The sequence below is a fragment of the Symphodus melops genome (genome assembly GCF_947650265.1).
Source record: "Symphodus melops genome assembly, chromosome: 9".
NCBI lineage: Eukaryota > Metazoa > Chordata > Actinopteri > Labriformes > Labridae > Symphodus > Symphodus melops.
This window is the reverse complement of record NC_136699.1, coordinates 13,422,484-13,449,219: the sequence shown is the minus strand read 5'-3', so window position 1 is coordinate 13,449,219 and position 26,736 is coordinate 13,422,484. Positions and strand designations below refer to the sequence as shown.

The 26,736-nt window shown below is 39.8% G+C and overlaps 3 protein-coding genes across 3 annotated transcripts in view; 1 reads left to right on the top strand and 2 right to left on the bottom strand.

The window, feature by feature from the left end:
• The window catches only part of chrna8 (cholinergic receptor, nicotinic, alpha 8), a 30,317-nt gene extending 20,598 nt beyond the window's left edge, over positions 1-9,719 (bottom strand). The window contains exon 1 of the mRNA XM_079351707.1: positions 9,489-9,719. Within this exon, the coding sequence (XP_079207833.1) occupies positions 9,489-9,558 (70 nt within the window). The 5' untranslated portion in view covers positions 9,559-9,719. The remainder of the gene's footprint in view (positions 1-9,488) is intronic.
• Positions 9,720-15,208: 5,489 nt separating this feature from the next.
• Positions 15,209-16,610, top strand: LOC306829734 (uncharacterized protein C3orf85-like). The gene is made up of 5 exons (XM_079352881.1): positions 15,209-15,306; positions 15,491-15,526; positions 15,707-15,831; positions 15,919-16,004; positions 16,289-16,610. The coding sequence occupies exons 2-5, from the start codon at positions 15,493-15,495 to the stop codon at positions 16,365-16,367; spliced, it is 324 nt and encodes a 107-aa protein (XP_079209007.1). The 5' UTR covers positions 15,209-15,306; positions 15,491-15,492; the 3' UTR covers positions 16,368-16,610.
• A 1,832-nt stretch (positions 16,611-18,442) lies between these two features.
• Positions 18,443-26,453, bottom strand: chrnb3a (cholinergic receptor nicotinic beta 3 subunit a). Its single transcript, XM_079352932.1, has 6 exons — positions 25,988-26,453; positions 24,421-24,572; positions 21,122-21,166; positions 20,494-20,603; positions 19,391-20,306; positions 18,443-19,300 (listed from the first exon to the last, which is right to left on the bottom strand). Exons 1-6 carry the CDS (start codon positions 26,055-26,057, stop codon positions 19,136-19,138), a joined length of 1,458 nt encoding a protein of 485 aa, XP_079209058.1. The 5' UTR covers positions 26,058-26,453; the 3' UTR covers positions 18,443-19,135.
• Positions 26,454-26,736: the final 283 nt, after the last annotated feature.

Sequence of the window (26,736 nt, the reverse complement as noted above, 5' to 3'; positions counted from 1 at the left end):
AATACATTTTGGTACATCATGAGAAATAAACATACAATGTGAACCTTTTTAGTGATGCACAGTAACCCTTGACCTGGTGTTTTTTTTTTTTTTTGTTCAAACCAAAAATAATTCACTCCCTTTAGATTCCATTGATTGCCATTTAACTGAAGCTAGGTTGACCTTTTATTGTTGCACCCTCACAAACACGGACAAACTTCACCTCCATTGAGCTTTGATGAAGAAATTGCATCAATCATGGGTGTTTGTGCATAACTCAGACATGCTATTAATAAGCAGCTAAAGTTGATCAATACAACATTAGTCTCATTACAGTCAAATGTCTGGGGTCAGTGGTGGTTCAGGTCTTTGAGAAGGTTGCTGATAAACAGGGTTATTAAAGTGATCAATTATGAGTAAACCACAAGCCATTGTTTTACCAGCATAAAACATTGGTCAAGCCCTTTACAAGAAAAATACGGAAAAGCCTGGAGAATCGGGAAACGTCATTTTGAGCCCAGTTAGCAAACTTCTCAAAGAAGCTATGAGAAGCTAAAGAGAAAAGAAGAAGACATGAAGAGTCAGACTATGTCACCACAAACTAAAACCTAAAAAGTAGTCTTGCAGTCCCATCTACAAGGGGATGAATGCCCTCTGAATAAAAGCCATTCTCAACACAGTGCTACCCAACTGTTTTAACCACAGCAGCACAAAAAATTACTATTTCTTTATTTCTGAACCATGCATCAAAGAGTTAGTACAAAAAGAAACAAAAAAATGCTTTGCAAAGTAATAGAAGTAAAGAAAATGTTCTGAAAAAGTTCAATATTTTTTTTAAATCTCTCTTTTGAAGATGTTCATATCGGAAACTATTTCAATTTTAAATGAAAAAAAAAAGTTGAGCAACTTGTGGCAAAGATCACCATTGATATGAGTGTATCTTAGACGCATGTGCCAATTTCAAAGCAATTCACCTGTAAGACATCTGTAAATGAGCCAATAATGTGAAACATCAATCCATCAGCTGACGGCTAAACTGAATACACTGATGACTCCTCCAAACATTTATGAAGTTCTCAGTTACCAGCATTTACATTTGCTTTTCCTTCTTTTTTTAACTTTTTATAGAGGCTGAAACGTGTTTGCTCTCAGCTCAAGACTACACAGAGAAATGCTGAAGACAAACTCACAGCCTCTTGTCAGAGGTCAGTTAAAAGAAGCATTACACAAAAATTTCGATAGCACATTCAGGATTCAAACAGTATATCTTTTAAATATACTACTTTATCTGCAAATTATGCACATTAAAATTTGCAGTTGTGATTACAAGTGCAAGATTTTCCAATGCAAGTGCCTTTGTCTTTCAAGATCAAAGTGGGAAAAGGGATTTTCTTCCGCTTATCCGAGGTCGGGTCGTGTTTTCAGGTGCAGTAGGTCGACCCAGACTTCCCTTTCCCCAACAATGTTAAATAACTCCTCCTGGGGGATGCGAGGCGTTCCCAGGCTAGGCGGGATGTATCATCCCTCCAGCGAATTCTGGGCCTACCCGAGGGTTGCCTCCCAGTTGGGCATGCCTGGAAAACCTCCAAAGGGAGGCGACCAGGAGGCATCCTAATCCTCAACTGGCTCTTTTCGATGTGAATGAGCAGCCACTCTACGCCTGAGCTCCCCCCAAATGGCTGAGCTCCTCACCCCATCTCTAAGCTTGAGCCCAGCCACCCTCCAGAGGAAACTCATTTCGGCTGCTTGAATCCACGATCTCGGTCACGACCCATAGCCCACGACCATAGGTGAGGGTTAGGATGAAGACTGACCAGTAAACCAATTAATCTCAAAATATAATCATAATAAGCTCACTATACCACAGGCTAGAGACATTTTCAAGAACTGGCTTTAGTCTTCCTTTGACTTCTCATGTTCACTTCAGATAAACGTCCTTTAAAGCAAGTAATGTGTTTTTGTTGTGTTATTGTATACACTGATATGTAGATATTAAACTGCTCAATGATATGGTACCTTGAGGTTGTACCTAAATTCCAGTATTACTGCATAATGAATTATTTCTGGTTAAATAAGCAGAGTCAGACTGCTTCTAGGCACCTCAGGGACCCTGAGGGCAGCAGCACCCTGGGACCATTTATTCCAGCTCGGCAGAACCCCTCAAAATATGAATATATTGCAAATATTCACAGTCTCCTTTGAGACCAAACCAATTTTCTCTTGGTATGTTTCCTCGACATCACCATTTATTCGAAGAACATTGAATGTGAAAGACTGTGTGCAGTTTATTGTCAATGAGTACCAAGAGGAAATAGAATCTGAGATTAGGAAAGATGTAAATTTGGTGTGTTTATCTTTGTGTATTAAGCTTAGTGCCCAAGGTGGTAAGACAACCATGCAGCGTCCAATAATATGTCACCATGCTTTAAATCATTTCATATTCGGAGAGGCTCCATCCCCATATGTTCAGATTGAGCGCTATCCAAATACTTGAGGCATAATAAAAATATTGGGTGTGTTTTTGAAATGATACCTACTGTTTCTGATAGGATTACAAGACACACATTAAGAATTGACAATATCAGGACAAGGACATGGTTTGGGAAAATTAAGACCGACAACAGCAGCTACAACTCCTCTGGATGAGCTGGTTGTAGCCATGAATGTGTCAGAATAGGAGATAAGGATGATTCTGCTAAGCATCAGCTGAAAGAAAATATTTCAATAGTGTGCGCGATGTGAGGTAGGGAATCAAATTTCAGGCATGTGGCTCATGTATAAATGTGATAGATGTGGAGATTAAAGGAAGACTGCTGAAGACTGCTCTTTCGTTCAAGACTGTTGTGTACCATCAGCAAGCCTCTTTCTTAAAAAGAAACTATGTCTGAGATTATCCGGGTTGTAAACCTCTATAATCTTGGGATAATCTCCACTGAGTGTTTAAATTCATTTCATCTAGTCCTAACCAAATTAAGATACCTGTACACCTTCCTGCCTTGTTAAACTGCTTATCATATCAGGCTGTTAAATATGGATCGTGAAACTTAAAAAACGAACAAAACAAATTATAAGTAAAGAGAAACAATCAATCAGGTCACAGTAGTGTTGCTTTAAACCACAAGAATTGGGTCCTGAATAAGATAGAATTCTGTACAACCTCCCACATTTTCTATTATTGGTGAGTGCAATGTCCTTGTTGACAAAAGGTGCGAATAAAAGTCTACCAGCCAACAATGCAATGTTTGAACAGATAGATACTGCATGGAGAGACAGGCAGGTAGACAGACGGACAGTGGGATTGTAAAAAGTGTATTCAGGAATAAACCGAGTGAGATGGTTGTACTCGACAAAGCTGTTTTAAGCCTTTAAATAAAATGCATGATTATTATTATCATTATAAAAAACTACAAAAGAAATCAATGGACAATATATTTCTTCTCTCTCCTCCTCCCTTTCTCCCTCACTGCCTCTTATGCTTTACACCTATAATCTTGGTTCTTTACACCTTCTTCTCTTCTCATATAAGCATCCGCTACAATATACCTTCTATGAGATTCCTATGGGCATTTTTCATTTGCCTACATTTTGTCTGCACAGATCTTTCTCTTTGAGCAGCTTTATCCCTTTACGAGCCTTTCCAAATCTTGTGATATCCATATTTCAAACACCTCTCTATACGTCTGTCTTTTTTACCTCTGTTCCTTCTTTTTCAGTCTCTCTGCCTTGTCCTGAATTTGCATTCACTTTTTCTGCTTTCAGCATTTTTGTTCTTATGCACTACAAATGAGCACACACTAAAGCTGATTAGGCTGTGAGGAAATAAACAAAGAGCTTGAAAAGCACGGTCATGATCAGTGCTGTCACTTTTAGTTAGCCCCACCTGCAAACAAATGGTCCTTTAAGGTCCTAGAAGGTTCTTTAAGGTAGAGGACAAGTGTGAACTGTCAAGCCAAAAATGTACGTCATTTGTTCCTGGTAAATAATGATCTCTCTCTCTCTCTCTCTCTCCCCCTCTCCTTAACAAATACTGAGAAATTCAGCGAGACAATTCTGTCCCTTGCTGAACATTTGTTTTGTGGGTCAATGTGTTCAGATGAGGATTCCATCAGACACAGGATATCTAAACACAGACGGCCTGGGACACACATTCACACTCACTTTTTGCGCACACACACACACACACAACAAACAGACAGAAACAAAAAACCAACAGGACTGCTATTTTTGGCAGAGCACTAAATGACCACCTCTTACATCGGGGCGTTTTAGTGCCTCTGATGAGGCCAGCTAAACCCACCCAGGCTAAGCTGCATAAACACACACACACACACACACACACACAAACACACACCCACACAGCTATTAGGATGAAAGCATGTAGAGTAATAATCATGTGTTTGCTCTTCAGTCTCATTCTGCCATGATAATCTAACATAATTATGTCGATAAGTTCATCTATTATCATTTAAGAGAGGATTTTTATCACTACTATGCTTTTGAGGAATCCAAAATGACGTCACCAAATGTCAAGTTCAGCTTCTTTTATTCACAAAAATCGTGTAAAGTACAATTGTTGTATAAATACATGATGATGTATATTTTTCAAATGACCATTATAATGGTTGTCTTCTTGATTAACTGTCTCGCCTATCATGTTCATGGTGTTTGATGCTTACCAAAAGTTTCTAATCATAAAATCCATGGGCAACATCAGAGATGCTTTGTTTTTCTTAAGCTTTTAACTGGCTCCGACCATGTTTTTTTTTTCATTTAACAATGTGACAAACATTCTTGCCAGCGAGGCTTGTCTGTATAGTTAGGATTAACACAGGGCCTTTAATGTGGCTGAGATCCCTGAGGTCCTCAATGATGTAACATGAAGCCTGAATAGAACTGCCTTCACACAATCTAAAAGTGATGTGGAAAGAGCGATATGTCTGGGCCAAACAATCATGTTAACTTGTCTGGATCTGTGCATTATCTGCTGTTTATACAGTGGAACATTTTGGCAAGCTACAAAAACATTTGTAAACTCAGGGTACGCTGATTTGATTCATAAGACACACTTGTGCATGTAGTTCTTTAATAAAAAAGTGATCTCTGACTGGGATTTATTTTCTTCTTATTGCTCGATTAGTAAATAAAACAAAGACATACAACATGTACCAACAATGCTGATTTCAGCCGATATAAAGGGTCCAACACAAACGACAACCATAAATTAGACACTCTGAAATACAGGGGACAGCCTCACATTATTACGTCACAAAGTCATTGCAAGGTATGAATTTTGGCGCTGTCTTTCTCAAACCTGTACATAGGTGTCCACTTCAACATGGACATCAATCTACCCTGTCCATCACCGTCTAGACCAGGGTTTCTTAACCATAGGGCCGCGGCCCTTCGAAGGGCCGCGAGCGCCACCTGCAGGGCCGCAAGGGGATAATATGTTTGCATCTGTGGGCCGTAAGGGCCGTGATCGTTGGCCTGCAGTATACTCTCCGACCACCAGAGGCAGTATCATCAGTTAGAAGTAGTGGAACTTTACAACGCGACACGCGCGACACTCAGCAGTATAACCACTTCCTCCACAACATCCTGTTTAGCGGCTAGTTCTCCCAGGTCTTATCTAAATGCTGCATATGGTGCTTGGGTAAAGGTTGAACTATTTGCCGCAAGTATTCGTTGCTCTTTTGGCGGCGACATACACGATGTATCATATCAAGGTTCTGTTTTAAAAGACGATACAACGCGAATAGCTGCTGAAGCACATAGCCGCCGCCATTGTTGTTTGTTGTCGACTACTGCGCATGTCCAAATGTTTCGTCTTGCTGTCACAGCGTCTCCGTGTAAACGGGGCCTGAATCTGAATGGAAACGTAATGGAGAGGTTCTTAAAACGAAAAAATAATGACAGCAACGGGGGCAGTGCTACACAAAACAGAATGCTCATTTTAATTTCAACAAATCTACCTAACTTCATTGAGCACCTAATTTTATTGCTTTTGTTGCTAAGTTTATATTGTGTATTTGACAAACATGCACTTAAACATGGTTTTATATGAGCAAAATTAATTAAATGATCTTAACTTGTGCAAGGTTTTATGCATAATTAGCCTATGTATAGGTTATATATTGATTAAAAAACATACAAATGAAGAACAGGATTCATTATTACAACATAGTGACACAAATAGCTATTAAATAAAAATGACCGCAAAAGTTAAATCAGAACCATTCACTCGATTGGGCCCCAGACTACCTTGCCCTGAAAATGTTGGGCCCCAAGGTCAAAAAGGTTAAGAAACCCTGGTCTAGACCCTGAAACCTGCCATTGAACTGTCGAAAAGAAAAACACGCCAAGAGGAGAAAAATAATACGCCTGGTGGGGTGTACAGCTTGTCTACAGTATGTCTGTGTTCATACATGTTTAAAAAAAAAAAACAGCTTTGTATTTGTGCTTAAGAGAAACAGGTGTCCTCCAAATAGACGGAACATCAACCAGGATACTTGTATTAGCTCCAGAGTCATTGTGCATGGACGTGTCAGTGTATGCATCCAGCCATTCTGTGTGTGTACAGTTAACACACTCTTGAACTAACCCGGTGCATTGATTTTAAATCGGGTCATTTCTTCATTGGTTAAGAACATCATTATTTCACCATCAATCGTTTAGAACGAGATGAGTCAGGGGAGGTCAGTAGTGAAGTACCCAGATGTTCAGCAGCTATAAAAACCTACATCTAACCAAGGTGGCTGGCTTAAGGCCAAACCTGCTTAAAAACACACATCCAGGTAGAGCTGGAGAGAGGAAGACAGATACAGGAGACGCAAACATGAGGGAGACAGGTCGTAAAAGGGGGGCTGGGAGAAGTAAGAGAAATGGGTTGGGGGGGATGAAGAGAAGAAAAGCTGAGGTCATCCATTCATCATTAAGGTACCCAAATAATGCAAACAAACCTCCCTAATAACTAACAAGACACTTTTAAGGATAAGTTGTGAGGAAATAACTGGTCAGCTAAAACCTTTATACTTCTGTTGATTAATGGTTTATTAATGGTTTCTGAATGGTCTATAAATGGTTTATTAATGGTTTATTAATGGTTTATAAATGCAAATGAAAGGTTTATTAATGGTTTATAAATGGTTTATTAATAGTTTATTAATGGTTTATTAATGTTACGTAATGGTTACTTAAGCGGTGATGATGCAGTGTCAGGTTGTTCATTTGATTTCTGCATTGTGACTATTGTTTTATGTCAAAACAGCTTGTTTTGTAATGCTGTGCCCTTTAAAATGGAAATTGAGTGTTGCGTTGACTTTCAGTTGCTCTGGTCATGCTGTGAAGCTTCAAACCCATTCTAGCTGTCAACAAATGTAAATAATGGCCTCTAAATCCTGCAGCCACTTTAACAGACAAAAGACAGAAAAGAGAAGGGCAGCGTGTTATTGACAGAAAGTAAAATGTAAAATGATGGGAATGAGGGTGTGAGGAGACATGAGGGACACTGAATAGAGACAGATGAGGGACAGTAAAGACGACCGGAGGGACATATCTAATGCTGTAGCAGTTTTATACGAGCCATTTCAACCCTCTGCACGTTCTCAAAGAGATGGGTTTCTTTTTACTTCTTTCTGCAACTCTGTCTTTCAGTGAATTTCAGTGAAAAGTGACATTGTACTGTGTTTGTGTGTGTGTGTGTGTGTGTGTGTGTGTGAATATGCGTGACGCTTATTGAACAGACAGGGACCCATCCATCAACGCGTCTTTTCCAGCACCATGTTGATTTGACAGTGGTGAGCAGAGATCTGAGCGTATGGTGTTGTGTGTTAATGGGGTTTCCGATGTATTGTATCCTATGGGAGAGATTTATAATCTATGGTATAGAGTCCAGAGCCCTTAAACCACTGGATTTTTAATCCTAATCCAGGAGCTAAAACCTTCTCCATAATGCACCACGAACTGCTTGGCCACCACATCTTCTACCATGATGACCAACCCACTATGATGTGTTGCTTTTGAAAACCTCAAACTGAAGAAAGCTCCACAGGTGAGCAGGAACGGTATGAGAAACTTAAAGCATCAAAGTTCAACTCCTTAGTTCAAACCTTCAGGAAATTAAAGTAGTCCTACAGCAGCACTTATAGCTGACTAAAATGCTCAATAGGGCATAAAAAGTCAATTAACTTTATGATAAAGGAGCATAGAATCTGGGATGGTAAGTTTTGCGGAGCATGGAATATTAGGAAGCATGCATGGGGAATTTCTGTAAGAGAAAAAAAAATAAAGTTGCCATAAAAACAATGAAAAAAGAAAAAATAGACCAGATGAGGCATTGCAATGTAATCAGGGCGATATTGTTATAGCATCTGTGCCAGGCTATTTCACACTGACTATTGTGTCCGATCCTGTGAGCGAAGGTCAGAAATTAAATAAAAACAAATTGTATTTTTGGTGCACTTAAATATGGAGCTGTTGAGCCTTTTGCACAAGAAAAACCATCACAGCATTGACAATTTCCAGAGATGGATTGTCCAATTCCTCTGAATTTGCAAAATTGAAATGACTGCCAATGAAATAAAATCAGTTTTTGCCTTGACTTGCTCCAGCTGCTTGTCAATAAAATTGTAGTAAAAGACTGGGAAGCAAACCTGCTGCCAACAGAACACAATCATCATGAGATCTTAATCCATCCTCTTTTAGGTGTCATTCGGTTGGCTTAAAAATTGTTAAGAGAACATAAAAAGGAGTAATATCCATCTTTATTGTTGTTCTATTAGTCAGTTTTACACTCACACAAATACACAACACACAGAAGGATTGAAAGCAGATCTTCAGCAAAGCCACTGTGTCACAGACGACACAACCCAGATGTTGCAGATGCTGGTGGTAATGTTGATGATGGGATAGAGCTTACCAGAGAATTATACTCCTGCATGGACATCTCATTGCACACAAATAGCAAACAACAATGCCCACTTTCTTATCATATATGCAGGCAGAGATGCACATGTTTAAAAAGAACTATTTGAGGATTTACGTGGCTGTTTATGATGGCACACAAACGGATGTGTCATACAAATCCAAAACTGAAGAGAAGACCATGGTTGATAACTTATTTCTACAAGGATTGACATTCATTTGTCATTTTGTGATTCAGTCCACTGAGAAAAAACAAAGGCAGCATATATTTCCATCAGTTTAATTCAGATTAAATTGTTGCCGTTACTTGTTTGAAATGCATAAGAACAGACTGGCTTGCCAAAGGAGAAAATGCTTTTAAAAATAAGACAGGAGAGCCTTCAAGTTCCTTTGAGAGCAACAGATATAAGCCAATAGCTCACTTCTTTTAATCGGAGTATGCCAAACCTCTGCAAGAATTCTGGCGATTTTCAACCAATATCATCTGCATTGATTTATTTTATGAAAGATCCCTACACTCCCTTTAGGAAGCTGTTAAAGAAAATACAACCAACAACCTAATTAAGTTTAGATCCAAAAAGACCTACCTTTGAAAAGCATGGTAGCACAAATATAAAATCCAACCGAACAGGGTCCCCAAAACTTGTAGCACCGCATCCTGGCACTGCAGAGTTGACTCTGACTGCCCCCGGCAGCGAGCTCTCAGTACCGACTTGGCAGTGGTGCAAACATGAGACTGAACATAGACGAAGAGGCAGACAGTGTCAGCGTGTGTGATAGGGAAAAGGGTGACTTACGGACCAGAATGAGTGTAGAGTCGAGATTGGCGCGTTCACGTTAATCACATTCCCTCACGCAGAGCTCAGAGCTGCACGTGAACGCGCATACGGAGCAGGAGTGGGAAAGAAATATGGCTGCGTGCAACTTCACAGGTAAACAAATAATATACAAAGTTTCCGTAATATCTGGAATTCTAATTGCGTGCCAGTGCCATGGTTTGGATGCGTTATATTTCAGAGTTTTGAGTTCTGTATATTTCTTAGTTCAGTCTTTAGTGTTTCCTGAGTTTTAAGTTGTATTCTAGTCTTCAGTGTTTCCTGTTTCTTTGTGTCCTTCTCTGTGGTCTGTAACATTGTTTCCTGTGTTACTTGTATGTGATTCCTGGTGTGTCTGCTTTGGTCTTTAGTGTTTCCCTGTTGCCTGTAAGTATGTTTTAAGTCGAGTCGTTGGTGTTTCCTGTTTTATTTTGTATATCTGGTTTTGGTGGTGTCAGTGATGGCATTGTACTTGTCCTCTAGTGTTATGGTCTGGTGTTTTTTGTGTTTCCCGACTGTCTTGATTACCCTGATAGTCTCTGTGTGTTCTTACACTGTTGTAGATCATTCTGTCACATTGCGATGTACAAAAACAGGGGAGGAAATGGAGTCTGGACATTGTGTAGCCCGGCCCTGTCTCCTCCTACCTCTTGTACCCGGAAAAAAGGCCAGCTTTGTCCCATCCCAGGATGGGATACTGCCTGTCCCTACTGCCTGTCCCATCCCAGGATGGCCTAATGCCATGTGATATTAATACTGATGATGATGATTATTGAACCTTTTCTTCATGTGATGCAAAAAGAAGAATCACATGAAGAAAACTTCCAGGCAAAGAAAAACATATTTTTCTCGTCTCAGGTCAAAATGAGGGCTGGATTCACGACCATTCAACACTACTACCATGTTTCTAATGATACAAAGCTTCATGCAAATGGGTGAAGCACGGAGGGAGGACTGTTACGATGGGATCTCTTCTCCACTTAAGCACATATATATTCATTATAATAATTCATCACTTAGGCTGTCTTTATCTCTTTGAGTTATCTGTTTATACTGTACCTATTTAACAATATTATTAAAGCCCAAGGTCTTCTTAACTTTAAAGATTAGAGAAGCTGTTTACACAAACTGTAAAGCTTTGTGAGCACTAATAGTGCATCAAATATGATTATATATATTATACATATTTCCCTGTTGGATACACGCTGTAAAATAATACTTTAGGCCATCCTGTCTTCCCACATTATTCTAATTACTTCACTTAAGTTTGGTATATATAAATCCATTACCAGAAGGCTAAAGGTTATGTTTTCCTCCCTCTGCCTTGACCTCTTTGGGCTAAATTAACGGGTTAAAGAGTTTCAGTCCTCTGACCGTTCAGCTGTATTCATTTTAACCTAAATACAACTAAATCTGCCCAGAAGTAATATTTTTACACTAGTTAAAATCCAAGCCTCGCTCATAAATTACTTGTTAAAATCCATATCTAGACAAGCTATAGTGTTACTGCGGTTCGGTGTGTATCAAACATCCTCTGCGATATCAATGAAATGTTAAAAAATTAAATAAGATCTCAATAAGAACTACCATCTAATTTTTTGTTTTAAAATCTGATGCATGTTGATAAAGCAGGTCTCATTGGTGTGTAGCACATGTCCTCCATATTGTGTTTACTTCTCTTAAAACTGCTATTCAAATGATCCTCCAATGATTCTCCATTGAGGAGTTGATGGCTTTGGGTATTTTTATAAAGAAAATGAACAAGAAAAATAAGCAGTAGCACTGTTTTAGAAACAAAAGACAAACAGCCTAACATAACACACTAGTGGTCCACTCCAAGTTCTCAAGGCAACACCCTCTTTTTAAAAAAATACTCTTGTGTCCTGTAATTTAAAACATCAGTATGCTGTTTATGGTCTTTGTCACTTTGCATCAAGGTGAGCATCCCATGATGCATTGCTAGCTACAGTTCTTAACTGTTTTAGATCAAAACATTATTTTAGTGTTCAAAATTGGTAGAATCACAGCAATTGCTGACCAGTGTGTCTAATGTCTTTGAATATCGTTCACTATGAAACATTACACGTGATGAAACATTGATTTTAGGGGCAGAGAGGTCCAGAAACCCTGTCCATTGAAAGGTTGGATAACTTAGGGATGAGGATGTTTGGTGTCAACAGTGTCCTTAAAAATGTATGATGACTTTGTTCGTTGAGCTGAACCCCACAATCCAATAGCATCTGAGACTGGTTCAGATTAAAACACAAATAGATTAGACTCATCTCCCAGTTTATCTCAGTCCTTGACTCGACCTGGACAGGAACTCAGGCTCCTTCAGCGTGTGCAGATCATTTCCCAATCCTCCTTCTTCCACAGCTGTAGACTATCATCCTTGACTATGATGTGTGTACCACACTGCAATTTTCTACTTTCGGATGTCACAAAGAGTTTCATCAACTGCCTTTTTTGTCATATTTGTCACCTTTTTGTGCCAGCATGGCTCATAATCAAATGACCTATTTCTCCCAGTCCATAAATAATTCCAGTAGGAAATAGGATCAGTGGAGCGATGAGGAGGAACACTGCAACAACTCTGCAAATCTTCTCAATGCCTGGCTCCTATTTTCTCCTTCCTCTCCTCAAAATAAAAGAAGGTCGTATCACAGAAGAAGTCTTGTGCCAGTAGTATAAGACCTGGCCTTGCTGGGTTGTTTTTAATACTCCGACATGTCTTGTGGAGCTTCTTCAGAGATTCATGCTCTGAGATGTGATTTGGTGTTGTGTCTTATCAGTCTGTGGGCAAACAGCCACAGAAGCTCAGTGAATTCTCTGCTCACAACCTTTCCTTGTATCTGCTCTCATTCTGCAAACTTAGTCATTGAGGACTCTGCGACATTAATCCTTTTTTCACCAAGGGAACCAGATTGAGCCAACACTACATTAAAAACTCAGTTTTCCTCAATCTTATATTGACTTCACAGAAATGATATAAGAGCTGGATTCAACAGCAGCGATGTTTACGTTCAAATAAGGGAAGCACACCAAATAATTATACAAAGCGGTTTAACAAGAAAATAGAGGCAGCTAATTAAAAATGTATTTCATCAGTAGAATTAAGAGGACATGTCCAACAAAGGAAATGCGTGTTTAGTTTTTGGTCCTAAAGCATCAGTATGTTTTGTAAACCACACAGAGAGGTAATTTCTAAACTTTGATAGATGTTTAATCTCTTTTTTCAAGAAGTGTTGGCCAAAGTTTCACTATATTTGACAGAACAAAAACAATAAAAAGACAACATATCTGATCATTTTCAAAACCTAAAAATAGAGTTTTTCAGTATAAACAGTTGTCATCATTATTTTGAAACAGATCTTGTGTTGTTTGTTTGTTGTAGGTCATTATAATGCCTCGAAAATGTTAACATGCTTACAGGAAGTAACTGTAACGATTTTGTTTGAATAATAATAATAATATAATAATAATAACAAAATGCAGAACCCCAACACAGACACAGATATTTAAAATGTGTTGCTTTAAACTCACTATTTTATACTTTAAACTGTCAGCCTATAAGATGAAAGATCAAAGCAAAAAATAAAATCCTAATATTTCGCAGGTAGCACAATCAATGAGGTAATGTCAGGAAGTCTTGAGCTGTTGGGTTTGTCAGATTTTAATCGTGAAGTTCTTAATGCATCCTTCAGTCTCTGAATAAGGACACAGTGAAACCATGTTTTTGTTTAAGATTTTAAACAAAAGCATGGTTTAAAGCCTGAGCAGACTGAGCAGGTGAAATGGTGGCGAGTGCAGAGGGGGCTGTTAATTCTTATTTTTTTATGAATGAAAAGCATTCTGCGAAAGGAGATTGTCTTCTTCTGCTTCTTAAAGCAAACCTATGACCAAAGGGTTGTTGTATTAATCCATGTGAATACCACTTCATCAGCAACAGCTAAAACAGATCAAGTCCACAATGTCTTGCTGGCCTTTCTTCTCGCTCTGACTGACACTTGCTCACAAATGACAAAAGAGTAGAGTGGAAATTTTTGATGCTTTACTTTGTTGAGCATCTTCCTCACCCAACATCCCGATTGCTGAATCAAATATTTGAAATGTCGACATGTGCCAGCAGGGTGCATATGTGTGCATATGTGTGTGTGATAGAATGGGGTCAGATTAGTTTTAGTTTTGTGTGTGCCTTTTTATGTGTTCATAGCTTGTTGCTGTGGGAGAGAGCACAAAGGTCCCAGAACTACCCACGTTTTGCATGTGTGTGTGATTTTGAATCAGTATTTTCATGTGGGCGTGTACTTTATGTATTTCAAATGTTGCAGAATTATGCGTGAAAACTGTCTAAAAACAACTATTGACATAGGATTGTGTGTCCTCCAGGACTGAACTGGCTTGAGAATATGGACCCACATGGTGGAGTACTTCTCATCCTGGGAAAGATCTTCCTCTGATACCAAGGACGCCACTTATTTTTTTGTGTTACAATGTGGTGCTGGCAGTGTGTTATGGGATGTCCAGGAAAGGTTAAATGTGAAACATACTTTCCGTTTTGTAGGTAATGCTCTATTACCAAATGTAAATTCATGTTCTACTCTAGTCACACTTTGGACTAATAAATGTTTTTACACTTTTACACCTGATTACATGTGCGTGCTTATACCGCACCATACTGTGCTTACATAATTGTGCATCTTTGTTTTTCTACCTCAAGTAGAGCATCTTCTTTCTTCTACATTCATTTAATCATGGATTCTCAAATCTTTCTGTCAAAACAAAGTAGCCCTCTGTGCCTCACACATCTGATGTAGAGCTTTTGATTAATATGCACCTCAGACCAGCTAAACCTGTGGTTAGACCCCGCCTGGTGGAGGAAATGTGGAAGTACATGAAATGACCGCAAATTCTAGCACGCTTTTTTAAAATTCCTTTAATTCCACAAAACAAAGCAAAAATCTAAATCCTGTTTGTTTGACTGCAACATGTTTCTGTGCTGACATTGTTTAACAGTAAGAAGTTGTCAATGAGTTAGACGTCAATACCACAGCAGTATCTTTTTTTTTTTTTACTGGGAAAGCTTCTCTGAAAAAGAAAAAAGGGAATAGACAATAAAGCACATTTTTAAATAAGCATATTATAGATATACACAACAACAAAAAAACCTTTAAAGCAACAATCGAAATGTTGGAAAAAGTCCAAAAAGAAAAAATGGACTATTGTTTTTTTTTTTTATTTGATGATAAAGTCCTATTTATCTTCAACATTTATTCACGTGTTATGTGTGCACTGTGTTTAACGCAAACCTTACAAAAAGAAATATTGACTGGAAAATGTAACAACAAGACAAGGTTGTCTTTGTGTCAGAGAGCTTGTTGTGTGCGTGTGGGTCTTGACGGTCCGTCAGAGCTCTGGCTTGAAACAGCAGCTTCTTGAGGAGGCAGCCTGATGCTTGGCTCCTTTCATTCCTCTCCTGGTTACGGGTCAAAATCGGTGAAAGACTCTCTTGTACACTTCAACATTTAGACGAGACATTCCGAGCTGTGCAGACGTTCAGCTGGTCAACAGTTCACTGCTTACACTGCAGGTACGTCTCCTTACTGATTCTCTTCATAGACATTACTCACTAATTGAGCCAAAATCAATGCAAATAGCTCGAAGATTAATTGCCTAACCTTTGCATATAAATACATCTGTTTTGTTGCTTTATCAATCCTGAATTTTCTTCTTATGAAGACTTAAAGTAACAGCATTTATTTGACCTTTTATAGGCATGCGGTGTGTGATCCTTTTGGCAATTCTGGGTGGTAAGTCAGACAGTTCCCTGAGTCAGTGGATTCTAATCATCTTGATTTTTTTTTTTGATCAAGTAACATTGTTACTGTTAAACAGGCTAAAACAGAGTCCTTCAATGTAATAACCTGACATAAATATAAATTAACCCTGTATTTACATCATCTACAAACCCAATCCCATAACCTCTTCAGGGGTTTTAGCTGCTCCATTTGTGAAGGAAGAGGATGCAAAGCGTTTCATCAGGCTAAAGAGACAGTCAGGATACTGGGATCCACACCACTCCCAGAATCAGTGGGGCTACACCATTCAGGAGCAGGTAACACTGCACTGTTGAAGCGCTGTAAACTGACATTTGTTCAGCTACAGGATGAATTTTTTTTTACCAAATGTCTCTCTACATTAGGCAAACGAGTACTGGACAGCCATACGGACAGATGCTCAGTACTACATGGATATGAGTAACCTGATGTTTGACCAATCTGTGGCTACGTGAGTGAGAACATCTGCAGCAAAGCATCTGCTGGACATTTTCTATAAAATGTGCTTTAGGGTACACCTTTAGCGTATTTAAATGTATATAACTGAGATATTCAAATTAAAAACTTACAATCAATAGATGAGACTTTTTTTTAGTCACCATTTGAAACAGCTTTTGTGCCTAAGCTTTGTTAACAGGTGTCACAACAGGCTTTTAAAACTTTCAAATGTTACTCTTCCACACATCTTCTCGATTTCTTTTTATTGATTCACTTTTTGTTGTGGTTGTGTTTCAGGGAAAACAACAGACTGTATATGGAGATGCTGCGTAATGCCAGAGCTCACCTGGACAGCCAGACGGGGGGACATAGATAGAGAGACTGTCGACAGAATAAAAACAATGCCTATATCATAACTCAGACATAGACACAGTTTAATCAGGAATATATATCCAAGCATCAACAATGACCTACTTCATGAAGGAAGGTGTCCGTTTGACTTCACTTGCTCTGTAACAAAACGTTAAGATTGAGATGTGTACAAATCAGGTTCAAATGTTTACACATCTTTTATTTAAAGTAGATCAATAATGCATCCAACCACTTTTTCAGTTTATGAATAAAATAATGCTTGTAGTCACAGCCATTATTAATAAAGATTTAAATCAAAGCAAAATCATTTTTGTTTTCGTATAATTGAATTCATATTTAAAAAATGTGTTTTGGATTCTGTTTAAGTACAACTTTGGAGGAACCGTTCATTTAGTGGAAAAAAAACAAAACAACTTTATTCCTGTAAGAGGAAGTTTTCACTATCTTATGGAATTACCACTGGGTGGTGCTGTCTCTTCACTTTTTTTCCTCCAGCTTTTACGAGTTGGACATTTCATTGTCCACTTTATTTTCATTGAGCGGTAGATGCAGCTTAAATGACAACAATTGAAGCCTCACATATTTAAAACACCTTTATTAGTGTGATAAAGTATAAACAATATGAACACTGTAAGCTGGGAGTGTCTGTGAAACTTAAAGATGTTGAGACGCATTACACTTTACATACTGCTTAGAATAGGTTAACTAACTGCAGTGACCAAAAATATTCCATATGAGGATGAGAAAGACAAAGACAGGAAAGACGAATAATGTTCACAGACCACACAGGTATGATGGATGTTCTTACGTAAGCTAAACTCAAAGATTTTACAAATCTGTAGATGGTTGTTAAATTTATTATGAATGCACACAGTAGCTTACAAGTTATGTGTATCTTTACATTATACATCTTTTGTATAATTAAACAATACAAAGAGGTAACTGTTTGTGCTTCATTAATGTGGAAACAAGAACAAACCCTGACCCCCTTAATTATAATGACCGACGTGTTTGACAGAAATTAATGTTAGAATAATATAATGACATTTTTATGTTACATTTTATTCTAAAACATTTCTTTCCTGCACAGAGGAAATTAGCTGCAGCTAAGGTTGAAGAATTACCAAGTCGATCACATACTGCAGAGTACAGCAGTACAGAGTAAAATATATTATTGATTACTACGGTGGATAAAAAGAAATGTGAAACATCTACCGTAAATTCCGGACTATAAGCCGCTACTTTTTTCTCACACTTCGAGCACTGCGGCTTCTAGTCCGGTGCGGCTAATGCATGGATTTTTTATGGGGGACAATGAGCTTCTGCCGCAAAAACATTTGACTTCGTCACGTCGGATCTTAATATCAGTCATTTTGCGCTTCATGCACGCACCCTCATGATGGAAAACACACGGAGAAATACATATGATGCAGCTTTCAAGTTAAAGGCGATCGACCTGGCTGTCAAAGAAGCTAACAGAGCTGCTGCACGTTAAGATGACACTGACAGCGACAACAGAGACTGAGGAAGTGAGTAATGAAGTCATTCTGAGGCAGTGAATGGATGGACTTTTTCTTGTGAAATATATTACGGTCATCTTTTTCATCAGCCGTGTTACAGACACCGTTGGCTAGGCTTCGTATTGTAACGGTTCATGTTGTAAAGTCAGTAGTTGATAATGTGTTCATAATTCCGATTATGTGGAGAGTCAGTGAATGCACCAGCGAGAACGTGTTGAGTGGCTGTATGAGAGAACGCTGGGGAGAGAGTTGGATTGTTACGGCAAGTTATGGTTTTGTTCTCCGCTGTAAACGGCGTGGTCACGGCCGACAGTGATCGGGTTATTAAAAGTTATTATTTGAACGCTCTCGTCGTCGTTTAACGTCCGTACGGACGCTACAGTATTTGCGGATGTTACCGGTAGCCTACGTCTGTGTAAATAGCTCTTGTTATAGCGTGGACACCTGCGGCTTATAATCAAGTGCGGCTTATATATTTACAAATACATTTATTTACTTATTTTTAGCCGGTGCGGCTTATATCCAGGTGCGCTCAATAGTACGGAATTTACGGTAACTGTCATGGAGAAGTCACCTAGGAGCATGAATAAATCCTATAATCAAATCTGGAGTAGTTTTAAAAAAACATTTTCTTATTTCATTTGATTTATGTTGAAATGTCTTTACTGGCCAGCAGGTGTGCACTGATAGCAGCATGCTACTTCAAGCCATTGTGTATACAATATGAAACATCGTAACAGTCTGAAGTGCAAAACAGGTTGCACCAAGTTCACTTAATATTGTCTTTGTCACTTTCTAAACAGAATGAAATGTGGCTATAATCACTTGCTCATAGAAGTTATATACTAATCGGCTCTGTGATGTACAGAACATGTCAGAGAGTGGATCTGGAGGAGAAATGAAGCAACTAGAAGTGAAGCAGACGTCACTCTATAGAGAACACCTGCAGCGACTTCCTCTTGCTCAGAGGTGACAAATACAGATATCTGGTATTAGTGAGTACAGCAGTGCATGTGTTGGCCTGATGCTCATCAAACAAGCTGGCAAACATTACCAATCAGTGTTTTTCCTCTATAACGTTGTTTTTCTTGCACTGTTACTGGAGGGGTGGTTGTTATTGGTCAATACTCAACTCTAGGTATTGGAATCGGTAAAGGGAAGGAGAGAAAGGAATTACAAAGTCTTAATTGACACGTGTTCAGTAGGTTCTCGAAGGAGGATCATGAGTTGTGAAAGGGATATATTATTGCTACTAGGTTGAAGGGGGCTCCTCACTTGCAGTCGGAGGAGGGATTTTCAAAAAGTTCTGCAGAGCTGGAGTGAAAATGAGGACGGTGCCCAGTATAGACACAGTGAGAAAAGCCCAAAGGAAGATCCTGTCTAACACCTGGGCCACAAACTTCCAGTCTTGTACCACCTGGGGAAACAAAAGAAATAGGAGAAAACAAAGACACATTTAAAAATGAAGCATTTAAAGAATTGTAATAAATCCGTTTCCTGCACCCACCTCACGGATGAAATGTTCCTTGCGGATATGCTTGCTGATGTAACGCACTGAAGAGATAGCCTTGTCCAGCATGGTCGCCCAGGCCTCCTCCTCCTTCCCGTCAGAGGTCGTCTGTGTGTGAGCTCCGCTGTTCCCCCTTTGGCCTCCTCTTCTCCCTCCAGAGCGGGACTTCAGCTCAGGGCTTTCAGGGGCCAGCTCTGGGTAGTGGTAGCGATCGGTGTGTCCGCGCATGCACAGCAACCTCGGCAGTTTCTGAAGGAAGAGATTACGGACCCACGGGGACATGGGATGATAGGTGGCCGAGGAGCGGTGGTGCACGTTAATGACGAAGACGGTGACGATGATGGAGAGTGTGACAAAGATCATAATGAAGAGGAGATACTCTCCAATGAGCGGGATCACCTTGGAGGACGAGGGGATGATTTCTTCTATGACGAGAAGGAACACAGTGAGCGACACAAGGACAGAGGTAGAGAGTGACAGCTTCTCTCCTTCGTCTGAGGGAAGGTAAAAGACCAGGACGGTCAGGAAGGACAAACCCAAACATGGGATGATGAGGAAGAGTGTGTAGAACAGAGGCAGCCTCTTCAAAATGAAGGAATATGTGATAAAGGGGTAGGTGTACATGTCGTCCTTCCTGTTCCCTCTGGCACCAGTGGCATTGAGGATCTCCCACTCCCCATTGTCAAAGAAGTCCTTTCTGTCCACCTGTTTGTCGATCAGAATCAGGTCCACCATGTTACCGTCGTACGTCCACGAGCCAAACTTCATGGTGCAGTTCTGACGGTCAAAGGGAAAGAAGGTGACGTCCATAGTGCAGGCAGACTTGTAACTAGCAGGTGGTGTCCAGGTGATGGCGCCGTTGTACCTGACGATGGCTTTGGTCATTAGAGAGCCCTCAAATCGTCCATCAGCGCTGAAAGATTTAGATGCAGAAAAATCTAAATCAAGTTTTCTTTTTTACAATATCTTACAGGTAGTTATGACGGGATTGTAATGAATCCTCCTTGTTTCTTTTATTTCAATAGAAAAAAAGCATCCTAGTACTCAAGAAGGGGATATACATGATGTGTTTGTTACATTGCTCATTCGAGCGGTCTTACTTCTCATAGAGGACGATGTCTGGGAGCCAGATATTTTCAGAGGGAACTCTGATAGAAGTGATTCCTCCGTATTTCTCTGGATTCCATCGCAGCTTGTAATCAATCCACTCCTGGTCGAAAACACAGGACACAGTATGAATATCATTTACAACTTACAAGACAAAATATTACTGAATTCTCTTCGTAATATGGATGGAAATATAAGTAAAATTTTTCGCAAGTTATCGGTCCTTGTAAGTAAAATAAAGCCAAAGAGTTTTATGCCAGTCTCCTTTTTGTACACTCAAATAAAACTATCCTGTACAGTACTTATATTTTGAGGAACTAGCACACTGGTGTTTATTGAACTATTGTCATACAAGTCTCTATCAACTAGCTGTTTTATTGTCTGTTTTACAGAACATTTTGAAAATACATCAAAGATTGATCACCAGGTTAAAAAGTGCTTGTCCTCAAGTACTACTGATCTAAAATTACATTTTTCCAATTCATAATATTATTTATGAAAAACAAATATTCACTGTGTGCAGAATATAAATATCAAGTCGAGTCTTTTTAATTTGCCTGTGGACTTAAATGGTAAGATGTGACCATGGACAGTCTCCTCAGGTGGCTGCCGTCTTCTCACCTGACAAAGCCAAACATTAGTTGTCATCAGCTGGTTCTTCTCATCCTAAAACAGACACAAGAACAGTGCTTTAAAATAAATAAGGTAATGGTGTGTTAGTTGTAAAAAAATATCAGAATTCAAACAAAAGTGTTTACACATCTCCTAAGTGAAGAATAAACGATCCCACTATTACTCCCAGTGTTATATGTCAGATCTTTAATTCATGAAACAGAATATAAAACACATTATTTTCTTCATCATGTTGTATAATTCATATATGCTGAAGTTAACACCTTTAAATGTTATGTTTTCAGTAGACTCTGATATCTCTTACTTGGGTTCCAATTTTCTGACACAGACAACTTCATCATAGATGCCAAACATGCAGATACTGTTTGCATTTCCGAGGTTAATAGTGATGATCTCTGATCGTGGTGTCTCCATCATGATGTCAGATCCGATTAGACGTCTAGATAAGAAGGTTGGCAGACAGTAAAACTACATCATCCTTTTCCCTTTTCCATAGATTCAGACGGAATCTCATTTAACTGTCTGCACCACTTCCTTAGCAAACAAGCATTGGAAACATGAAACCAGAGTGGGTGCAGTGAACCATGCTCAAGCAATATAAATGCAGCACGAGATAAATAGAAGAGGACAGGCATGGAGAGATGGATAGTGGTGAGCACAGGTTTATTTCCACATCACTGGAGCAGAGTTTGACAAATAAGGGAAATGGAACTTGAGAGGAATACAAAGACGTAGCACTTCAAGACCAGGCCTTAGCTGTCACACTGAGTTGGATGTTTCGGTGATCACGGAAAGCAGAGGTGAACCATAATCTAATACAGAGCCATGCAGTAGCGTCAGACTCAGGGGACATGCATAGTGAAGCTAAGCTGCTGTTATCTCTCTTTCCCTCCCTCTTTTCCAAAATAAGAGAAAGCATCAACCTAAATCTTTCCTCCCTGCAGAGCCCTGAGAGTTCTCTTCTGTTATCAGCCTTGCATGCCTGTTAGCTGCAAGGATGAAGAGTTCAAACCAAACTAGATGAATATTTCAAGCCGAGAAGAGTGGCTCTTCCATTAGCTTGCTGCGTTTTCTCCTTTTGAACACCTAAAGTATCCAAACCTATCACAGGCAATCCCTGAAATATTAAAGGAACACTCCAGAGAGAGAGAGAGAGAGAGAGAGAGAGAGAGAGAGAGAGAGAGAGAGAGAGAGAGAGAGAGGCTGCTAGGTAGGAGTTCTGAGGAGTGTTTCTGATCTATTTCAGGACCATGGAAAGCTCCACACTGGAACGCTACAGACAGCTTATTAGGTTTCAGCACCAAGGACAGCAACTCTGTTAAGCACTAAAACAAATGATTCAACAACAACTAATGTTAGATAATAATTCTGGAAAAAATAGAAATTCCCTCCAATTTAGTCTGTCACTCATTAAATGATTCTCTATTTATTCATTTTTTCCCCATAAAAGAACCAAATTAAGGGTGATCCTGTTGATTTATAAATACATGTGTTTTTTCTCTGGTCTGTTTCTTATGACCTGAAGCCCGCTGTTTCCTTAAGTAATAAAATACACAGATTGTGTACATTATCTTCTTTTGAATAAATGAAGACAAAGGTTAAAGCATTCATCTACATAGCTACAGATGGTACGGAAAGTATTTGGACCCCTTTACATTTTTCACTCTTTGTTTCATTGAAGCCATTTGCTAAAATTAAAAAAATAACTGAAAAATCACACAGTCATAAGTATTCAGACCCTTTGCTGTGACACTTATATTTAACTCACACGCTGTCCATTTCTTCTGATCCTCCTTGAGACGGTTCTGCTCCTTCATTGGAGTCCAGCTGTGTTTGATTAAACTGATTGGACTTGATTAGGAAAGGAACACACCTGTCTATATAAGACCTTACAGCTCACAGTGCAAGTCAGAGCAAATGAGAACCATGAGGTCAAAGGAACTGCCCAAGCAGCTCAGAGAAAGAATTGTGGCTAGGCACAGATCTGGCCAATGTTACAGAAGAATTTCAGCAGCACTCAAGATTCCTAAGAGCACAGCGGCCTCCATAATCCTTAAATGAGAGAAGTTTGGGATGTCCAGAGTTCTTCCTAGACCTGGATGTCCATCCAATCTGAGCAATCGTGGGAGAAGAGCCTCGGTGTGAGAGGTAAAGAAGAACTCAAATATCACTGTTGCTGAGCTCCAGAGATGCAGGAGGGAGATGGGAGAAAGTTCCACAAAGTCAACTAACACTGCAGCTTCCACCAGTCGGTGCTTTATTGCAGAGTGGTCCGAAGATAGCCTCTGAAATAGGAAAGGACTCCCAGACTAAGACTCTCTGATCTGATGAGACCAATATTGAACTTTTTGGCGTTAACTCTAAGCGGTATGTTTGGAGAAAACCAGGCACTGCTCATCACCTGTACAATCCCAACAGTGAAACATGATGGTGGCGGCATCATGTTATGGGGGTGTTTTTCAGCTGCAGGGACAGGACGACTGGTTGCAACTGAAGGAAAGATGAATGCAGCCAAGTAGAGAGATATCCTGGAAGAAAACGTCTTCCAGAGTACCCAAGACCTCAGGCTGGGCCGAAGCTTCACCTTCCAACAAGACAATGACCCTAAGTACACAGATAAAATAACGAAGGAGTGGCTTCAGAACAACTCTGTGACCATTCTTGACTGGCCCAACCAGAGACCTAAACCCAACTGAGCATCTCTAGAGAGACCTGAACGTGGCTTTCCACCAACATTCATCATCCAACCAGACAGAACTGGAGAGAATCTGCAAAGAAGAATGGCAGAGGATCCCCAAATCCAGGTGTGAAAAACGTGTTGCATCATTCCCAAGAAGACTCACGGCTGTACTCGCTCAAAAGGGTACTTCTACTCAATACTGAGTAAAGGATCGGAATACTTATGACTATGTGATTTCAGTTTTTCTTTTTTAATAAATTTCTACATTTCTGCTTTTTTTTCTGTCAAGATGGGATGCTGAGAGTACATTCATGAGAAATAAAATGAACTTTATTGGATTTTAGCAAATGGCTGCAATGAAACAAAGGGTGAAAAATTTAAAGGGGTCTGAATACTTTCCATACCCACTTTACTTTGTGACATTTACATTCAGCAGCTCGTCACTGAAGCTGCTTGTACTCAGCTGATTGTGTATTTAAGAAAACAATTTGACATGCTTCATATACTTTAATACTGAAGAAAAAATCTCTTTGGCTGAACCTTTCTGTACCCTAAACCACTGAGGGTATGACTCAGGTATGACTTGCGTTTGTAGGTATGTTCTCACCACGTCAACCAGCTGGGAGATCTTGAGCCCGAAGCGTACTCTGATGGTGTCGTTGTTGTGTTGGATGGGTCTGACCCAGCGCTGGTAACCTTGGAAAAGGTTCTTCAAAAGTGCATCCTCCATTTCCGCCAAGGAAACAAACTCATTTGGAGCTGAAACAAAAAAAGAGGTAGGTGTTGCACCATCAGTTCATCACATGGATGTTTGCAGAGTGCTGCATTTTTTTTTTTAGCAGGGTATGAACTGACAGCTGTCAATAAATACAGAACACACAGACTTAAGAAATATCTACGACAGCCACTTAGCAGTGACAATCTGAGACTTACAATTATAACGTCAACAACTAATGTTGATCACCTTTTCCAATAACTTTTCTTAAAAATATCAATAAATAACATTTGTTTTATATAGCGCTTTTCTAAATACCCAAAGAGGATTTAAATAAACAACACCCCCAAATAGTCATATTACTTACTTCTCCCTTGCAAGCTGATCTGTTGATTGTTAAAATGTTTGAAATGTTCTGACACCATGGGCAATGACCCTAAAAAAGGACTGTGTGGGTTGATGTAGTCTGATAAATAGAGACCACTGACTGAGGTCACCTTTGTTTCTTGTTTTACAAAGTAAGACATTAATTTTCTGAAGACTTATTCAACCAGCTGTACTTGCTAAAGATGGTGTTTAACTGGGTTGTATTTAACACATTTTGCCCAACTAACATATTAATAATCAAATTATGTAACTCAACAGGAGAACAAAAACAAAACAAATATATTATACTAATAGTTTCTTTAAAAAAAATCAATGACAATGTTCATTAATAGGAAGCCCTCCTCCTGACAATAACATTGACCATAACTAAAGTCCAACAGCTGAGAGCTGAATGTTTTGCAGGTGTGTATGACAATGGGACAGGATTAGGAGAGATACAGCTGTGCACTTGATGCAGAGATGACAGAGATACCATATAATCGTGTCCAGTAGCTGAGTACACAGGACAGCCTGAGGCACTCTGGTGTCTCTGGAGGTACAGAGACCGTAATATTGACAATATGGGACAGGTATCATGTCAGACACAGGAGGCCATCAAGAGCTAGACTCTATGTCTAGCTCTATGCACGTCTCTTGTTTGTGGTGAAGTAGTGTTTGGACCTTTAACCTGCAGCTGGTTTCTTATCTGGCTGTACATCTGTCTGACATCATCACGGATGAATACATGTAAAGTACAAGCCAACATTGAACCACCCACTGCAATTAGCTCAAAGACATTTCAATCCCACTCCTATCCGTCTGTGGTTGCAGAGCTTTTAGACATCTGACACTCGTCAGTGTCATTTTGTGTGTGGGTTATTTCTATATAAAATAGCTGTTTTGGCGTAAGTATAGGTTGTAGTTAGAGGTGGCACCTCGGAGATGATGAGAGGAGCAGATTCAAATCCGTATCCGACATGAACGTTGCACCACATGGTCTGTATGTGATTGCTCGCGTTGACTTGTTTCCCAAACATGATACTGTCGCGTACACTAAAACATCATGATCTCATAAATAGGTGAGGGTTCTTACCGGGAATGGCGGCGAAGACAAGCGGCCAGGACACGGGCCAGGCGAGGAAGAGGAAAATCGTTAACTTCATGGTGTTGTTGTCCTCCAGCTCCCGACTGAGCGCTCGCGCAGCCTCCTGCTACTGTGGGCTGTTACGCTGGAGAGGACACGGCATCGAGATGCGCATCAGTGGGACGCAATAAAATGCGGAAAAAACAAGCCCCTTGTAGTGTCAAAAATGGACCGGGGCGCGTTTTGAAGGTGCATGTGGCCGGTTATCTATGCAATGGCTTCGGTCAAGGCGTCACGGGGAGCGATGTTTCAGCGGAGCGGTGCCGTGAAGAGGAGGAGAGAGGGGGAGGGGTGTCCGAGAGGAGCTGAGGCGTGGTGCAAGTTGTATTTTTACCTCTACAGTTCATGCGTAGGAATGAAAGTAATGCATGCTCATTTTAACAGCGACATTCAGTTATCATAATATTCCTGATCTTGGTGTAAAAGCACATTGTAAGTTTTGACTATTGTTAAAATGGTGTTGTTGTTTTTTTGGAGAAGTCCAGGAGAAAATTGGCTAGAATGTTTTCGGATGTGTTGAAATGAAGGTGGCGTATGGACTAACCGAAAATTTATGCGTACGTACTGTATGTGCGTCCCAAAGCCGAGGAGGCAAAGAGCCCAATCTAACAACTGAGTGAGACTTCATGCATCTCATTCCCAGCGATGCATTAAGACGCCATTGTCGCAGCTCGTCCGCTGGAGGGCGCTAATGGACG

What these genes read in the sequence shown, in the direction of transcription:
- LOC306829734 (XM_079352881.1), top strand. Translation starts at nt 15,493, where the DNA reads ATGCGGTGTGTGATCCTTTTGGCAATTCTGGGTG. An exon ending in GCTACACCATTCAGGAGCAG is followed by an intron (nt 15,832 to 15,918) that starts GTAACACTGCAC and finishes TCTCTACATTAG; the next exon opens with GCAAACGAGTACTGGACAGC. An exon ending in TTTGACCAATCTGTGGCTAC is followed by an intron (nt 16,005 to 16,288) that starts GTGAGTGAGAAC and finishes GTTGTGTTTCAG; the next exon opens with GGAAAACAACAGACTGTATA.
- chrnb3a (XM_079352932.1), bottom strand. Translation starts at nt 26,057, where the DNA reads ATGAAGTTAACGATTTTCCTCTTCCTCGCCTGGCCCGTGTCCTGGCCG. An exon ending in TGTCTTCGCCGCCATTCCCG is followed by an intron (nt 24,573 to 25,987) that starts GTAAGAACCCTC and finishes TTTTTGTTTCAG; the next exon opens with CTCCAAATGAGTTTGTTTCC. An exon ending in CTAATGTTTGGCTTTGTCAG is followed by an intron (nt 20,604 to 21,121) that starts GTGAGAAGACGG and finishes GTTTTCGACCAG; the next exon opens with GAGTGGATTGATTACAAGCT.